Genomic DNA, 18,532 nt, shown 5'->3' with positions numbered 1-18,532 from the left:
GGCAGCGGCCTCGGTGCTTCCTCACCTCCCACCGAAGCCTGAGTTGTTATAGTTTACCTGTCCAATTAAATGACAGAGACTGGCCAATTAGAAAATTTGATTTATTAAAGCAAGCGACAAGTAAGCAAAACAGCACTGGGTAGCTGGGGAGTCTCCTGCTCCACCAACGGCGTGCAAATTCAAGCAAGCTGAGCAGCTCTTTTTATCTTCACCAAGGTCGCTTCTGACATCTTCAGGACGCCCCTCTGCTGCTTCTGTTACTGTGGTTTCTTGTCAGACAGGACGTTCCCACGTTTGGTGTAGCAAGATAACATTGTGGACGTGTCTCTTCTTGTTAAATAGGAAGGTTTTAAGACCACCACAATGGGTTCGTTCCTCTTGCTTAACTTGGTTGATCAGCAAATTACCTTTAGTTACTTATTACATGACTGACTTTCTTAGCAGTGAGGTATGCGCGCTTCGTTTGGCCGGTGGGAGCTTTTGCCTGCCATCTCTTCATTCTCAGACCTGTGAGGCGAAGCTGGTTTCAGCTGCTGCACGTCCCCCGTAAGGGGCAGCGGCGGCGGCCAGGGGACGGCCCCACCGTACGCGACCCGGTGCCGCCTGAGGGCTCCGCGCCCGGCGGCGGCGCTGAGGTGCCGCGGGGCCCGGAAGGCGGGAAACGCGGGGCGTGGAGTCCCCGCCCGCTGCCCAGCCTTACCAGGCGGCCTCGCAGGGATTTCATTTTCGTGCCTTACCAGGCTTTGAAAACGGGGAGAGGCCAGGTTAAAACTTACACTGGGAACCGACTGGCACAAAGGTTTTGTGGAAACGAGCCCGGCCGGCGTGGCACGCAGTGCCATCATTCCACAGGCAGGCGCCTCAGGGCTGGGCTGTGAGGTGAGGGGCTGTGAGGTGAGGTGCATCTCAGCCCCTAGGCTGCCACAGGCTCTTGCCGCGCAGCTTCAGTGTCCCCAACTGCACCACAAGAGCCCTGCTGAAATAGCAACGCCTGCCAAGGCAGATAGATATCCAAGAGTATTTTCAAAAGAGTAAAATACAAACACACATGGAAAGAGCTAGTGCTCAGGCCCACAGCATGGCAGGCTGCTCCGGGCCTGGCAGAAGGCCCAGAGCAGCCTTCCCAAAATTATCTTAGTGTAAAACATACACGGTGGCAAACATACCCTTTGAAAACAGGGTAGATGCTCTTTACTCGTTTAAAGTGCTTTTAGCAATGTTTTTCTGAAGTAATTTATTCTTCTTGCTGCTCTCCCTGTTCTCAGATGCAGATTCTTTAAAGCCGTTTAGGTACCTAACTGCTATCTTAAATTAGTTCAGTGTTAGTGGGCATCTGTGTAAATTCTGGGGAATTGGACAGTGCCCTGGTTTTTAATCAGATCTTTAATGGATCTGCGTGCCTTAAATATTTCACCTCCTTAATTAGCAGGTAATATATTTTTAATCTTTCTTTTTCCAGGCTTTTCAGAAGGTGGCACCTGAGAGTTCACTGCAGAACCACTAAACCCTTGAAAAAAATGGCAGAAAGTGGTGGGCAGGAACAGCCAAGATGGGTAACAACAGTTATTATGAGTACAGCTCTGCAGGTACACCACCACTTACTAAGAGCAGCATCTGACTCGCTAAGAAACACTGAAAGAAGCATTTCTTATATTCTATACATGGAAATTTTTTATTCAATACCAATTAATATAGTTTTTTGAGGATAAAACAGTGATATTACTCTGAAGTTACTTCCACTATAGCACTGGTTCCTTTTTTTTTTTTGTGTGTGTGTGTGTGTGGCTTTTTTCCTAGCTGCTTCCATACCTATTTAGTATTCCTGCCACTTGCTGTTCTGGGTTATGTTGCTTTAGGATTGTCCTCCTGACTCATCATTTTTGTACTGCACTGATGCTGCTTTCTATTAGCACTATAAATAATTCCATCAGATTTTTTTTTTAATTTTCTGGATTTCTCCCTAAGCGCTTGATTTTCTACTATACAGTATCAACACTGGGGTAGACTATTACTAGTAAGTGTGCTGGTCAGTTTAAAATAGTGATTCTTACAGATATGGATTTATATCTCTTAATATCAGCAGCCTAGGCTGTTCCCCAGTAAAGTGAAAGGGTATGTCAAGGAGCTGGTAATTAGTTTCTGCAGCTGAGGCAAATTTCATGCCAGCTGGAGAGAATTTAGAGGCAAGAGGGCTTTGATTCACAAGCAAAAATATCTTACACTAGCTTGGCTGACAAGGTTATCACCCCATCTCTGCTGTATAAATGGGTGAATGGTATTGAAATAATTCCTGCATCACCTCAGTTTAAAGCCTATTTTTATTTGCATGCTTGTCTTGGCATGATGGCCTGTAAGCTGTTCCAGTTTGGGAACTGCTTCAAGAGCAACTTAATCCATAATATGGTGAGAGGTATTGGAGGGCAGTGATCTCATCAGCTCTACCAGCATAATTCATTCTTACTAATATGAGCCCCAGCTCTACTCAAAACTGCTGCTGTTAGTAAGGACTCTCAGTGAGCAACACCATGGAAACAGCTGAATACAAATCTTAAGATGGCTTTTCTTACAAAGGTAGTGCTTTGTATCAGTTTTGGTTATGAGTTTCTCTTCCCTGTACGGCTATTCTTTTCTCATAGCTGTTATTTTATATTTGTGCATTAAATAATTCACTGTCAGTAGTGGCTTTGAAGAAGAGAGTTTTTCCAAAATTGTAATTATACCTCATAAGCAGCTGTCATTGAGTGTTCCCTCTCCAGACCAATAAAACATAACATTTCTGGTTACTGTCTCCTTCAGGATTCACTTGCTAGCCTGACTTTATTTTGTACTCTTCCCTGTATAGGCAGGTTGGCTACATTTTAAATGTCTAGGTTAAAGAACACGTTATTAGCTAAAAAGGATTCCATGATTTAACCTTTAAAATATATTTGAGCAGCTTCTGTAGAACATACTGCAGAAATGCTTTTTGCAGGCTGAGAAATATATCCAAACCCGCTCCATTCTGTAGATGATTATATTGCATAGTGCAATGTTCTAGTTTTCCTGAGTGGATTGCATTCTGTCAAAAAGCTTTAAAGAAAATCATGTCCCATACAGATGTTCTGAACTATCTTCTAAATGAAATGCTGACATCTGTGAAAATAATGCAGTCTAATTAACTGGAATCATAGAAACACACTACCGTATGTTCCTCACTTCTGTAAATCCTCCTTTAGCACATCTTACAAAAATAGACTGTAAAATGTTTGAGCTTCTTTATGTATTATGCAAGAGTTTCCTGAGGCAAACTGAAATGGCTGCATACAAAATTGCCATTGTTTGATAACTTCCAATGCAAGTATTTCAAAATCTCATTAACTGAAAAAGTTTAATTAACATTTCAGTTTTTTATTGCAAGTGGAATAAAAAATATTTTTCTAAACAATGATGCTAAAGTTCTATCTGTAATCATTCAGACAATGCTTTAAATATTTCTAACTTGTTGGCCGAGATCATGTTTTAAAAATAACCCTTTAAAATTTATTTAGAATCATGAAATTTCTACAGTTCTACAGAGGCAACAACACAGAGTTCGGTATTCAGAATCAGTAGAAATCGGATCCGTGATTTTTTCCCTTTCTGGTACAGTACTTTGAAGTTTATGCTTTTAAACTCATAAACTCCCATGGGGTACAAGATTAGGCCCTGTTGTAGGCTACACTGAACTGAATAAAATCTGCCTTGTCAGAATGTCATGCAACAGTGGAAGGAGCTGTGCTGTGATTGTATGTAAATCAGAGGATTCAACAGAGAACTCTGGGGATGAAATGCGTTCATTGGTATTTACTTTATTTGGACATACTGTAGAACAGCTATACTAGATGTGGTGATCATCAGCTGAACTTAGTAAATTCTCATTATAACCGAGCAAACACATTGAGCACCATTAACATGTAAGACAGCCATCAGGATCTTTAGTATTCATGGCTGTAAACACAAGAGTGACCCAAGGCCCTTGGCTTTCATCTTCCAAGTTGAGTTTGCAGACCTGGTGGTAGCAAAGGAGTTAGGGAGAGGGTTCCTTGAGCAGCTTTGATCAGGAAATCACTGAAACTGCAAACATGAAAAATCTATCCTTCCTTTTTAGAGCAGAAAATGACTTAGACAGGTAGACAAGATCCTTTATCTTAAGTTTTCCTGAACTATAAGGACTAGGCCAAATCTCATGATTGCAATTCATTGTCAAGATATGTAAATTCATTCATGTGTTTTGTTCATTGCCTTTTAAACTAATGGTGGAATAAGAATTCTACTTCCTGGTTTGTGGTGAGAACTTAAATCACATTACTGCCATGATGTGTACATTCACATCAATTTCTTCAATAGGTGTTGCATTTATACTGTCAGACATTCAAGACTTGCTTATGACAGGAGAAGAACAGTTTTCCAAAAGAATTCAGAATTTCATAAACATTCATCGGAACAGTTTTTTGGTTTTGTCAGCTGCTCTTCACGGCCCAGAAGAATGGAATGTCATGTTTAGGATTCAGAGAAGGTATGATTTCAACATCAACCCAAACTTTTTATTGCTAGGAAGAAATGAAGTAGCAGTCCTAGATCCAGGAATATTATTTTAGGAATTATTTTCAGGAATATGAATTTTATTTTACTAATGCACTGGAAAATTATTTAAAGCATATGTTTATTAATGGCAAAGAATACCAAGTGAATCAGTCTGATATGTCATAGGTAACAAAAGACGACTTTCTGCAAAAGAGAGCAAATAACATCCCTTTCAATCACTTTAGGGCTATGTAATGTAATTCTTTTTAAAGTTGTCTCTTGAACTGGAAAACCAGGCAATTTTCTTAGCTCTTGTCAGCACTTTTCAGCCATTTTCAAAACAAAACAAGCAAGTTTCCTTCATGAGAAAAGGCTATATTGTAAAGTACAGATTATTTATCAGCTTTTAAAATGTTTACTTGGAACAGTGTGTATTATACAGAACTACAACAATTGAAATAATATTATTTTATAGCAAAAGTGTAACACCGGACATCAAAGCTGTTTGTTTAAAACATTATCTGTGATTTCCAATGAAGCCTGAAAACTTGCATGTTTTAGTACATACCTGCTGACAACAGTTATCAGATTGTGCTCCAAACATGCAGTCAGAAGCATTTTCTGGTAGATACAGTAGTCCTAACTGCAGTTATTTTCACTCTTGACATCAAAGAAGTGACTATTCTATAGAAGTCTTTGATCTTTACCTCCTTGAAACTAGCACCAGTTCCGTTAAATCCTGGGCACACTGCCAAATGCTGATGACTACCAGAGTGTATGGGATGAAATGTAGGAAATCTATTACCCATTTGTGAAAATTCCATAAATTTTCATGAGAGGTCTTAAAAGCTCTGCCACCATTCAGCAAGAACATGTTATTCAGCTGATGGCAATGCCAATTCTCTATCTCCTTTGTGTTTATGTGCAATGGATGTTGTGCATGTGTTCATCACTAACAAATGTGATGGTTTAAAACTATATTCCATTTGGCAAGTCAGTAACTTTATTAAAATAAAAATAATAGTTTTGTCATTGCAGGCCATACCAAATTCATGTTGATGAGGCACAATTATATTTTAGATGCACGTGCTTTTTTACTACCTTGCAGCTTGGAGTTCTGCTGTAGTATGGAAATTACTGACTGAGCTTTTGCATTGGTGGGGTTGAAATCTGTGCCATATGCTTTCAAACTACAAGTCACTTGTTAGATCTGTCAAAAAACCAAAGCCCCTTGGTATTTTCAGGTCTTCCTATATTACTGTTTCTTTCTGCTTATCTATGGTTTTGTTTCAGTTGGGGGAGGATTTTTATTATTATTAACAAGAACATTATCGGATTGTTGTTCAACAACATGAACGCTTTATGTAGGGTTGTATATATCATGGGGGAAGCAGAATAAAAGCAACCTTTATCATCAGTGCTCAAATGAGCATGACACTAATATCCTCAGTAAATCTGTATGTTAATTTTCAAAACACCTTGGAGCAAAGACCAGCCCTGTGTTCTAATGGCCACTATTCTGCCCATTGATCAAATTGATGAAACACAAACTAAATTTAGACCTGCTGTAATTGGAAGCAAAATTATTGATAGAAATGGGGTTTTCATGGATCTAGGCAAGTACATGTAATTATTTCTTTGTTGCACCTCATTCATTCATGCTTTGCTTAGCACATTGCTAGTATTAGCAAAGTCACATCTATTTATTTCCCTAATCCCTAAATGTAAATCAAACCACAGTTTCTCCATCAGATTTTAGTAAAACTCAACAGTGACCCGAGTACCTACTCTTAGGGAAGGCCACAGCCTATAACACCTATTTTTGCTAATTAGAACGGGCAGCCAAGTTTAGATCAGGTATCTGACCAGCATGGGCCTTAATGCGAATGAGTCCAAGTCATCAAACAGATTGAGGGCAAGAACAGGTGGTAGTCACAAGGGGTGGTCACAGGGGAGTATACAGTTGAGCAGCTGGGCACTTCATTTGGATTAATCTTTTATTATTTAAAATTCCTCATTTGTTGTTGTTAATCCCCATCATGTTTTAGCTCTACAACAGAAAATGGCAGCAATGCTAACTGTTGTCATTGTTACAAACACTTAAGAGAGAAGTCTTAAGGAGAGGCTCTGTACTTGCCTAAGCTTTCATGTCTCTCTCTTCCATGACTGCCTTAAATGACAACTGATACTAATATGTCTTCACATTCCATTCTCGAGAATGAATGCAAATGAATAACATTATTTATAGAAAAAGAATGAATTTTAGGTTAAATTATTTGAATTAACAAGTCTTTGCATGAAATCTGTAGCAGAATATCCTGCTATCTTAATCGCATCCGACCTACAGATTGCTATATTTAGATAGTACACTAAAAGATTTAGTTCAAATTCCAAAGTATTTTTAGCACAGTGTTTTTAGATACTTTCCTGTGTTCTTCCAAAGCCATTAAAAAAACCCAAACATTTTTTACTGGCACTGAGAACAGACAGTCTTCAACAATATAGCAGAAGAGAGTTTAATTATCCAAATGTACACATGCTTAAGAAGTGTTGATTGATTGGCAAATAGCCCTAGGAAAAGAAATGAGCCCCTTCCAAATCCCAACTAAACAACTGGTACAGAAACGGGACAGATGGCTATACAAACAGCATGAACTCTCCAGTTGCCTTTAAAGATAAAAGCAATCTTCTATGTACTTGTGCTGAGGCACAGTAGGAAGTTGTTTATATCATGTGGGAGTTTTATGGCATAACAAGTTAAATGTTCATTCTAAAAGTACTCTTACCCTTCATTTATTTTGATGTGCAGATTCCTGGGCAGTAATCTACGTATAATACCAGCTCATAATACTGCTGAAACTGTTAAGCTAATGCTAACTATAGCTAAGGTAAGTCTAGTTGCGTATACTTTAAAATATTAGCTCTTCAGAAGCATATTAGCCAGGAAAAGCCAGGAACTATAAAATATTTGGTTTTCCTTAATGGAACTTTTTGGGTCCTATTGACCGCAATCCATGTAATGCATTGAAATAGGGCTGTTACTCTGATTCTTTAGCAGAGACTTCATTGTTAAACTTAACTTCAAAAGATCTTAATAGCATCTATGAAGACAAATTAGATATTTAGGAGCTACTTTGGCTCTAATTTACCACTGTTAAGTCAGGATGGCTTCACTTCATTTACTAGTGCAGAACCAGCACAAGATCTAAATATGAGAGAACTTCAATGTAAATTAAAAATGCCAATCTGAAAGCTCTACTTGTGGATTTTTTAATGATGTGCACACTAGTATATTTCTACAAGTTGAGTGTATTTTATCTGTGTATCTACAACACATCTGGTATGCATCAACAAATTATTAATTAAATCTATTTACTGAACCTCGTTAAAGAACATTTTTCCATTAAAATTCTAACTTAGATACTAGCAGCCTGCCATGTACCAAAAATAAAAAGAGCAAGTCGAATGACATGTTAGGAATCAAATACGGATTTACATTTTAGCCATTCCTGAAGTGAGAATCTCAAAATAATAAGCATTAACCTATTCAGAGTATTCATCATTTTAAGAGTGTGTAAGCTATCCCTCACTTATTATATGGCAAAAGTTGTCACTTACTCCAATGTTGAACATTGTACTTGAACTTTTTATGGAATCTACTGATGTCTGGCCCAGTCTCTTAATACCTCATTAACCTAAAAGCTTCTAAGATTATTGCTGATCCTATAAATTTGAATTTGCTTTTCTGCTTCTTCAGAATGACACCAAACATCAACAGGACAGGCCCATAAGAAGTAATAATAGTACATATCACAAATCTGTTGCTTGCCATTGCATTATTTCTTACCCTTTGCAGTGCAAAGCCAGTTTAATGAGCTCACCTTTTGTCAGAGAATTCCTAACTGGTATAGGGCTTACAAAATGAACTTTTTTGCCGCAGGTTAACAGGCATGGCCAAGGGAGAAATACTCTAATCCTGAGCTACCATACCCAAGTCCTGTTGAAATACTATCCAGATAATCAAATGCAGTGCTGATGGGACTGGTTATTTTAAGACTGGTCATGCACCTAAAGGCATACATCAAATGACATCTGTGTACATCATTCCTAAATATCTACTTCAGAAAACATGATTCAAATTTTACTGCTGAATAATCTTACATTTCTACTATTTGAAAAATAGATGTTCTATTACCTAGAGTTGCTGTGTCCTACTCATAATATTTTTCTTTCTTCTAAGGTAACTTCCAAGCCACGAGCAGATGATATTCGTTACAAAATGGCAATGACAAAAGCCCAAATAATAGAAAACAGTCCTGTTTGGAAGATGCTTCAGGAGTACCAGTTGCATTGTAATTAATTTAGTATTTGGGGGTTTTATTCATAAATAGAGTGGCTACATTTTATATAAAATATGGAATGTTCTTAAAAAGACAGTTACATTTCAAAAGATTATACATACAAATTATGCATTTGGAATGAAAATGTATATCAAAAACTATATAGGTAAAATAGAATACATTATACCAAATGTGCATTTGAAGGAAAATAAAAAGTGGTTTAACTGCACTATAGAAAAGGGATCCTTATTTTTAACTTGCTTCTGAATTTATGAGTTCATTTGTTTACAATAATTTCCCAATATCCCAAATATTTAATGTATCTTAAAACTTTATCAATAAAGATAATGAAGATCAAAATGATTCCAAAATACAGGTTTCCCATGCATGAACAGGTATATGTATGAAATCTTATACAGCATGTGGGGCTTTATGTTAATAAGTTTTAACATCTTATTTGGTTCAAAGTTGATTTGTTTTTCTTTAAACCTGGCTTCCTTTGCCATAGTGTTTCTACTATTATCTATCTATACCTTACAGTCCTGTTTGTAAATACAGAAGCTTGTTTGTCAACATTTAAAAGTGCTAACAAAAATACCTTGTGCTTAAACAGTGCTTTTTAGTTAATGGTTCTCCAGTAACTTCATAAAAATCTTTGTAACTCACAACAGCAGTCAGCAACTATTATCTAACAAATTTTGAAAATTAACAGAAAAAATAACACACAGCCATACCTCCTTGCCACAGCATAAGAACAAAAAAAACACCCAAAAAACCAAAACCCCAAACAATCCACCCTTGGTTTTAGTTTATAAACTTAAGGAAAAGCATCAAATTCTGAAGAGGAGTACTTTAGTAAATAGGCCATCTCTGTGAATCCCATACAACAACAGCAAAACAAAATAAGAAAATACCAGCAACAATACTTATAAAGAGCAGCATTTGCAATTCCTCTAGAGGCTACTCTAAATTGCTCTTCTTTAAAGGTTGGCAGCCTCCTTTCCAACTGAAGACTTATAGTCAAAATGATCTCGTAAGAAGTACGTTAATTTAAATACTCCAGCTGACCTAACTATTTTCATCCATTACAGCTTTTATTTTCACTTCAATGAGTTCTTCTACTCGAGCTAGAACACTTTCTATTAAATCAAACGTGAAGAGAGCTGAGTGTAAAACCTGAAATGACAAAAGGAGATTGTTATTTTTATTAGAAGAAATCTTTTTTTGTTTACCCACTCTACATATACATTTGTCTCCAGATTAAAAAGAAAATTTCAGTACTTCTGAATAACTCTGAAAGAAATGCAAACTCACCTGAAGCTGCATTTCAGTAGTCATGGCAGGCATCTTTTCCCCACTAACAGTTAGAGAACAAACTGTGTTAGAACTGTGTGTCTCTGTAGAAGAAAATAACCAACAGAGATCAGGCTGCTGTTTCATGTAACTTTTATGTTATATATTCTTTTCATGCTATTAGCATTTCTAGACAGTAATTTTTAAAACCCACAAACCTAGGGATTGACCAAACACAGGACAGAAGGTGCTGAACCTTAAGGGGAAGACAGTGTGAGCTGGATGCTCTCTCTACACTTCCTGTAACATATGACTACATTACTAAACAGGCAATATCAGCAACTCAAAACCATTCTATATAGCTGAAATGCTCCTTAAAAAGAAAAAAAATTACTAAAGCTGGAAATTTTTTGATAAATATTTAACATTTCCACATCCAGAGAGACAGCAGGAGGTCCTTTAGCTTAATGAATCCAGACATTAAGAAAAGGCTGCAGGCTTCTCTGTTTCAAGCAGGTTCTTGCAGCAGGCAAAACTACAAGGGCAAGTCTGAAAAACTTCTCACATTCAGACCGCACATTTGAAATTCGACGTAATGCATACAATGTTTACGTTTGGGAGAAAGACTAAACCATTTAATGTTACAAGTTGGATGTTCTCTCCCAAATCTCTTTAAGCTTTGTCTAAGGCTAGTGAAATGTAAGAGACTTAAAGAAAAAAGCTTCCTGCTTTTAAAGGATTCCCTTTAGAATGATAGGGAATTTTTCTGAAAGCAACCTGTGGCTGTCTCTGCCTCATACTTACACAGTTTACAACAACAGAAGATAAGACTAGAGGCAAAAAGCTGTACTGGCATTTTTGGTACCAGAAGCAAGTTCCTTGGTCTGTCTTAATTATACTGAAGGCCACAAAGGAACAGAGGATCTGACATACACAGAGGTTGCCTAAAGCAGCTACAGCTCTTATACCCTGTGGAATGTGTCTGCTTAACCCAGAGCAGAATTTGATCCTGTGTGTAAGATTAAAAAAATTTAAAAAAAAAATCCAGAAGGTACTCCCCTCAGGCCTTAAGAGAGCACCTATTTGCCATGCAAATTATTTCTTCTCGTGTTAACCTCTCACACCTAGTATCAAACTTAAGGGCTATATATTCAGAGAGATTTAGACGCTGCAATCAACCTTAAAATCCAAAGTATAAATGCAGATCAAGGTTTGAAGGTCTTCATGTGACATTTCTATCAAGTTTCCGTAAGGTTTACAAATGTGTAAGATAAACATGTTCAGATTTTTCTGACCAATTATGAAAATTATTAATGTCAAATACAGCAACTACTGAATTACCATTTGGGACATCCATACAGCACTCACCGATTCCTTGTTTCCAAAGGATTTCTGATGTTTCTAAATATGAACAAAGCTAAGAAAAAAAGAAAACAACTGACCTCTTCTATTTTCTTTCTTATTCTTTATTTCTGCTTCATAGTGGGCTTTTGACATATTGAGTCCTACATGCAGTGGTTTTAAAAAATTTTGCTCAATCTTCGGAAGTGCGGTCCATACACCAGTCTATTCAAACAGAACAGAGAAGGTCACAGATTAGTTTTAATAAAGCATATTGCAATCCTAAATTTTTGAGCATAAGTTTTTGGACTATCTTTTATAACAAACTTCTGTACTGTGAAGAAAAAAATAATTCAGATTCATGTATTTAAGCATGAGTAGCATCACAATGGATATTCAAGCTCCTCTCTCTCACATTATTTGCTGAAAATTGGAGGATGAAGCAGTCAAAAAAAATAATAAAAGGGGGGGCCAAACTTAGTACATAGACTGATACAGCAACAGAAATGCACATTTTCAACTTGTTCTTGTAAGCAAAGCTGAAATTATCTCAATACGTTGCAGAGGGTATCAGCCACATTCTCAGGCTAGAATCTCTACAGTAAGTAAAAAGCAGTTGTAGATTATTCTAAGATAATTCAGTAGCAAACCGCAACAAATATTTAAATTCACGCTCCTGAATTAACCTGTATCGCAATGCCAAATGAAAGCTCTGATGAACATCATGCTCCCCAAATATGTAAGTGTCTTGTCTGTACTGTATTCAGTTTAAAAAGCACTCTGGGAGTGTTGCTGGATATGCTACTACCCCGTCCTTGGGCACAGCAGCTGGAGTGACCATGAACTTCTCCCCAGTCTGGCATGTGTAAGAGAAGGTTTTCAATAACGGCGCTCAGGAAGCAAGAGATACAAGGGAAAGACACTCAAAAAGCAAGGCTGTTCGAGGCTACGCAGCACGACGAAAGCCTCTCTGCCTCGGCACCTTGTAAGGCTGTAGCTACAAACTACTGTGGAAGGAAACAAATACAAAGCAGTCTTTGTATCTTTAGATATAGGAGCCATTTATATGATTCCTTTCTTCAGGCAGTATCCTCAAAGAGCAGAGTGAGGATGATAAAAAGAATTCTCAGTGTTAAATAGTATTGTTGATTACAGTGGAAAATTCACCAAATTTTAATGCTAAATGGCACAAAGTTAACTGGTCAAATAAAACTGGTAATTACTTCCACCAGAATGGAGCTAAAAATGAAGAAATAACTTTCCAGAAAAATACTGATTTTAAACTTGATTAATGGAAGTGCTTGTTACACAGCAATCGAAACATCTGAACTGACATGAAAGGAGGCATTTTCTTTTTGCCCCACTTACACTGTATGAAGGGAGACAGGGATGAAGTCAGGAAGAACTGGCAGGGCTTAAATTGAAGGGAAAACTTCAGAAGAGGTGATGCTATTTTCTTCTCAAACTGTAGGTTCTTTAAGTCAGGTACTAGACAGCATTGTCACAGCAATTCTGTGCTACTACATTTAAGCTTTAGAGCTTGTACAGCGAAATTCTCTTTTTTCTTACAAAGCTATGCATTTACGTGAAACTGAGCAGACCCTAATGAGCATTTAAATAGTAATCACTCAAATCTGAGAAATGGATATAGTCTATCAATACTAATTACATAAACAGCAAATCAGAAATGCACCAACTGAAAGCCACTTTTGCTATTACTTTTCATTACAGTTTCAGTAATCAAAGCAAGCTATATTATTATTAGTATTAATCAGGCACTTAGAAAACTTGCATTCATAGATCTCAAAGTGCTCTAGAGGTAGATCAGAATTTTTTTCTGTATTTTAGAAAACAGAAAACGATATGCTGAAATCCATTACTCCAAATAATAAAGTCAAGGAACTGAGGGAGAACAACAAAATACCTTAGGATACTTATCTGCTGGTTAGAATATTCATCTGACCATGACATTGCTTATTCAAGACAAGAAAGATTTTACTGTACTTTAAAACTGAAAAGCAATTTTTCTTTAAACTGTCACTAATTTAAACACTAATTAAATATTTTAATGCAAAAATCAAAGCATTTAGTACTAAGGAGACAGGTGATACTTGTTTGCTACATGATAAAGTGGATAAGAAGCTTTTATTTATATTTTTGTATTTTATTTATATTTATGAATTGCATAAACTAGAGGAATGGTGGAACACAATGATTTGAGAGTCAACAAAGTTGCATTTACTGTTAGAATAAGTAGCCATCTGGTAGTAGAATGTAATCAGACAACTAAACCACAAATAATTCCATTGGCTCTTCAATGCTGTAGCAACATAATCCAAGTCAGAGCACTTATAAATCAGCTGCTAGAATATGGAATCCATACATTGACCCAGTTGTGAAATTCAACCAAGTTTCCCCTTGAGTATCCAGGAACACATTTCCATCAACTGCAGGTGGGCACAGCTGACTGTACACAAAACCAGCACATCCATCATAATATACCACATTGAATAGCCATACAGCAGTTGAATTACAAATACAGTCTGCACTGATCTACCAGTAAAAAATGTTGCTGACTGCTTCAGACAAAGAGCTAAACTAAACAGAGAACAAATAGGTGGGAATTACAACTAAAGGTACAAAATCCTGCTTTAAAATCAGGTAGCATAATATATGGGTAAAATACATAAGAGGAGTTTCAATTTTTTACATGGACTGCAAAGCTTAAATATGCAGAGTGTTTCTGAAATATCTACATTCAAACATCCTCACACAGGAGGCATGAAGGTAAAGAGCTATAACTATAATAAATACATAGGTGAACTGCAGTGGTGCGAGTTTAGGCTGGCATGTTACCTTTGTGCCTAACACATTCTAGGCTGTTTCTGGTAAAGGAATGTAGCAGAAAACTGGATGGGTCTGGGCATTCCCTTTGTTACCTTCAGCAGATGGATCTCACAGAAAAGTTTTTTGATGCTAATACCTAGAGAAGCTTCTAACTGTACCTACCATGTACCTTCTACATGTACCTACTGTGTACCTGCACAGCTGCTGTAAATATAGAATATTGTTTTGCACAGCTAAGAACTATTTAAATAATGATTATTACATACTTTCTGAGAAATCTTAATACTAACAACTTCCAGCATATTGCACAAAAAGTATTTTGTCTAAAGATAAATAAAATGGATCTCTTGGACCGCAAAGGTTTGTATTATTATTACAAAGAAATCCACTCACAGGCTTGAGGAATACCAGCAAATAAATAAAAAAGGGTAATAAATACTTTTTCTCATGGGAATACTTGCTAGAAATGTGATTTTATGGTGTTATACTCCAAAGTTATGGACATGGACCACAGTTCATCAGGCAGAGAAAAAGGATTAGCTTGTTTATAGTAACAGTTAAGTATGAATGCAATCAAATTTCACCAAAGGAACACATCACATATATCCTAATGTAGTTATTAAAAGCATCACTTCTGGATTACTGATCATTGCAAAGAAAACCGCAAAAACCAAGTTTTTTAATCAAGGATAACAGTATTCACATGAAACCAGCTCTCAGCCGTCAGCTAATCAATCATTTTCAAATAATTTTCAAAGAAGTACTTACTTGATTATCACTTTCACAATCCTTAATGACCAAGTATCTCAGTAGATTTAGTGACGCCATAATCCTGTGAATTAAAAACGTACTATTTATCATTTCGAGTACAGACTTACATTACATGGATAATAGTTTGTTGTCCATTAGCCAGACATCCTAAAAATATCCATTTGTACAAAATGCAGCCACTCATCTGTTGAGCAATATAGCATAGACTAGAGCACCAGTGTGCAGTAATGTCCATGTTGCAACAGCTGACGCTTCGCAAGTACAATTAAAACTGTGAGGACATTGGAGAAGGCTGGTGACTGTGAGGGACAGTTCTCTGAAGAGATAGAACCATATTACAGAATTTGTAATACGCATCACTGGTGATGCATCCATAGTTGATTTGAAACTAGTGTGAGTTTTCTTTATTAGTGTATTGCATTTTTATTTTTGAGTGCTTTTTAAAATATACTTTTTGCTTTTGTTTTACCATACTTTTTAGCGGAAACTGTTTATTGCTTTTTCCAGATAAACAGTAACAATTACAGATCATACATCTGGGTTATTAAGTAGTTATGTGTCCATCTGGACACTACCACCCTCTGATTTAAAAGCCCAACATTTACTCATATAGAGAAAATCTTGTCCTACACATGAGATTTTCAAAGACATTTCAGTTATTTTTATATTACTTAATGCAAGTATTTGCTGTTCAGGTGGCTCTGTATTTCCACTCATGAGGTACTGGATTCCCAGCAGCAGTCTGGGAAACAGCCTCAAAAAGACTGTGTGCTGGAAGCTGTATCTGATAATTGTTATTGCACTGTATCACATACGACGACATACCACACGTCTTCTGTTCCTCCAATAGCTTCTGCAGAAAGCTGACAAACCACACATTCCTGAAGAAACAATGCTTTACCAATTAGTTCTGTAACTTGACACCTGAGGCCTTATATTCTCAGAGAATGGAGGAGGAATTCCTTCCCTATCGTTAAAATCAATGTGATATTGATTGAGCATTATGACAGAGTTAGCTCAAAGGATGGTTGAAATAAGCAATCGTTTCCATTTCTAGTTCCAGAAATTTAAAATATGATGACGTGGTCACCTCATTAATTAAATGACAGCATACCTCCCATTGTAGCACGGTAGTTTGAAGTCTTTTTAAATGAATAACTCACCTGTCTGAGTTTTGCAGAAGATCTGTCTCGGCACCTTCTGGAAGCAAAAGCACTAAATCTAGAAGGGAGACCAGGTGGTGTCCTGTAAACCAAGTGTTGCCACATGACTTCTGAAAAAACAATATAAAAAGTTCAGCTGAGTGCGAAAGCTAAATCTTAAAAGGTATCTTAAATAATTTAACAATAATTTTGGGAAAACAGAAAAGGGAAATAATAATAAAAAAAATCAAACACTGGAAGTAGTATTTTCTAATTACTACATGTGAAGTATAGAAACTAGCTTTTTCATAATCCTCTGTACTCTGTCCATGCCAAGCTGTTCCTTCCGATTTCATCAGAGCAGTCTCCAATTCTCCACCTCTTTAACATACCACCATCAATATAGTTAATACTTGTTTACATGAACTTAGAAAATTGTAGTAGGCACACTTTTTTGTTTTTATATTGAGGTATGGAATAATAAGCTATCTTTATCAGAGACTCTATTCATTTCATAATAATAGTGTCACAATTTTTTTTGTTTTTTAAAGATGATCAGGTGGTTTATGTTTTCTTTGTGCATGTCTAAATGCAGAAATGGAATGGAAGGAAAACTGAGATTAGACAGGATGATGAGAAGGGTAACTGTCTAAAGTCAGATCAGATGAGGGACCTGGAAACATTAAGACTAGCTGGGCACAAAACCTAAGATGAAATAAATGGATAGCAATGTGAAATTGTTATTGTTGTATCTATGGCAGAATTCTTTGCAACAAACCTAGAACATTCAAATCCATATGATGAAATTTTAAAATTATTTATCTTTTTGACAGCCAGGGAACTACACAGAAGAAAAGTTTTTCAGAGAATTCTGAAGCTGCATAGTCAAAAATTAATTAGTAATGAAATTTCAGAATATACTTTTACCTATTCAATTTTAGTGCAAGCCCCTTTTGGAACAGTTTTCATATTATCATCTTCACCCCTGCTGATTCAATATACAGGACAGACTACGATCTCATAAGTAGTAATTCACTGTTTTTTAATATAATTATGCTAGCATAAAACATGCATAGATTTACTATATTGTCCTATTTGACAAAAGACAGTATCTTTGAGAATCAAATGTGGTTTAGAAAAAGCCCTACGCAATTTTTAGGGCGGGGGGGATAATTGAGTAATTAATTTTTAATTAATTTTTCCAACTTCCTGGTATAAATGATTATAAAATGTGGGATTTAAATGGCTTTGATCTAGCTCAATGCTTTCTGATGAATTTAATGTTTATGAAGCACTTTAATATAATGCTGTCATCATAAAAACCAAGAAAAATCAAGAACTCTCTCTGGATTGTAGCACTTGAATTATACTCAAGAAATGAGGAACTGTGAGGATGAAACAAAATACCGAGTAGTTCCTCTGTAAGAAAGCAGCACATATATTTTCAAGCACAGAAAAGGTAATAGTAACTTCTTAAATAAATACAGTAAGATTGTGCAATTTAAAAATACAATTGTAGAATTATAATGTAAAAATACATATGCAGAAAAAAGCCAAAATAGTATTTTTAATTACATACTTTCCCAATTTTATGTATCTTTTCAAAAAGTATTTTTTTAATGCATCACTGAAAGCTTAAGCTGTACATATTTTCTCAATATAATGCCGACAGAATTTTGAGACAGCAACTTCCCTTTTAGTGGTAAGTCTCACCGTTAACGCTAAGTGAATCTGATCTTTTATATTTTTAATAATGTATCCTTCCACACCAGCATGGTTACTTGTCTTCAGTAAACACCTTCAGACAAAAAAAAAATAAAAAATATTATCTCTTCAAAGCTGCCTATACAGTTAGCTTAAAACTTAGTGAATAAGACCATAATGTCATTTAAGTAGGACTTCACCACAGAAAAGTAAGATGACTATGTAACCTTAAACACTAACTTATATAAGGCAGCAGATTTTGTGAGGCAATTAAAATTCATTATTTATTGGAAAATTAACGTAGTAACATTAATGTGGTTTAGCAGATAGAAACTTTCAGAAATCATTGTATCTATGCAATTAAGTTGTAGTAAGGCTGACATTACACAATCTACAGTAATTTGAATGCACACCTGAATAATGTGTATTTTCCTTCTGCGTCAAACTTGTCTATGAACAACTGCAAAATATTTAAACTCTTCTTTCTCTAAATTAAAAAAAAAAATGTTATCAGATTAATTCTTTTCTCTATTAATTCTGTGTTCTAATAAT

The 18,532-nt window shown here is 36.2% G+C and overlaps 2 protein-coding genes across 4 annotated transcripts in view; one reads left to right on the top strand and one right to left on the bottom strand.

The window, feature by feature from the left end:
- The first annotated feature begins 413 nt into the window (after window positions 1-413).
- C10H1orf146 (chromosome 10 C1orf146 homolog) lies at window positions 414-8,902 on the top strand. The gene is made up of 6 exons (XM_055815744.1): window positions 414-546; window positions 1,460-1,586; window positions 3,528-3,622; window positions 4,352-4,534; window positions 7,352-7,430; window positions 8,783-8,902. The coding sequence occupies exons 1-6, from the start codon at window positions 425-427 to the stop codon at window positions 8,900-8,902; spliced, it is 726 nt and encodes a 241-aa protein (XP_055671719.1). The 5' UTR covers window positions 414-424.
- Window positions 4,663-18,532, bottom strand: part of GLMN (glomulin, FKBP associated protein) — a 26,933-nt gene continuing 13,063 nt past the window's right edge. For all 3 annotated transcript variants that reach the window (XM_055815742.1, XM_055815741.1, XM_027786540.2), the window contains 7 exons: window positions 18,394-18,467; window positions 17,990-18,074; window positions 16,298-16,407; window positions 15,132-15,195; window positions 11,618-11,741; window positions 10,197-10,279; window positions 4,663-10,058 (listed from right to left, as the gene is read on the bottom strand). In XM_055815742.1, the coding sequence (XP_055671717.1) occupies window positions 9,951-10,058; window positions 10,197-10,279; window positions 11,618-11,741; window positions 15,132-15,195; window positions 16,298-16,407; window positions 17,990-18,074; window positions 18,394-18,467 (648 nt within the window). In that variant the 3' untranslated portion in view covers window positions 4,663-9,950. The remainder of the gene's footprint in view (window positions 10,059-10,196; window positions 10,280-11,617; window positions 11,742-15,131; window positions 15,196-16,297; window positions 16,408-17,989; window positions 18,075-18,393; window positions 18,468-18,532) is intronic.

The sequence above is a fragment of the Falco peregrinus genome, chromosome 10 (genome assembly GCF_023634155.1).
Source record: "Falco peregrinus isolate bFalPer1 chromosome 10, bFalPer1.pri, whole genome shotgun sequence".
NCBI lineage: Eukaryota > Metazoa > Chordata > Aves > Falconiformes > Falconidae > Falco > Falco peregrinus.
Note: the sequence above shows the minus strand (reverse complement) of the source record. Positions and strands in the feature narration are given on the sequence as shown.

What these genes read in the sequence shown, in the direction of transcription:
- C10H1orf146 (XM_055815744.1), top strand. Translation starts at nt 425, where the DNA reads ATGACTGACTTTCTTAGCAGTGAGGTATGCGCGCTTCGTTTGGCCGGT. An exon ending in TCAGCTGCTGCACGTCCCCC is followed by an intron (nt 547 to 1,459) that starts GTAAGGGGCAGC and finishes TTCTTTTTCCAG; the next exon opens with GCTTTTCAGAAGGTGGCACC. An exon ending in GTGATTTTTTCCCTTTCTGG is followed by an intron (nt 3,623 to 4,351) that starts TACAGTACTTTG and finishes TACATTCACATC; the next exon opens with AATTTCTTCAATAGGTGTTG.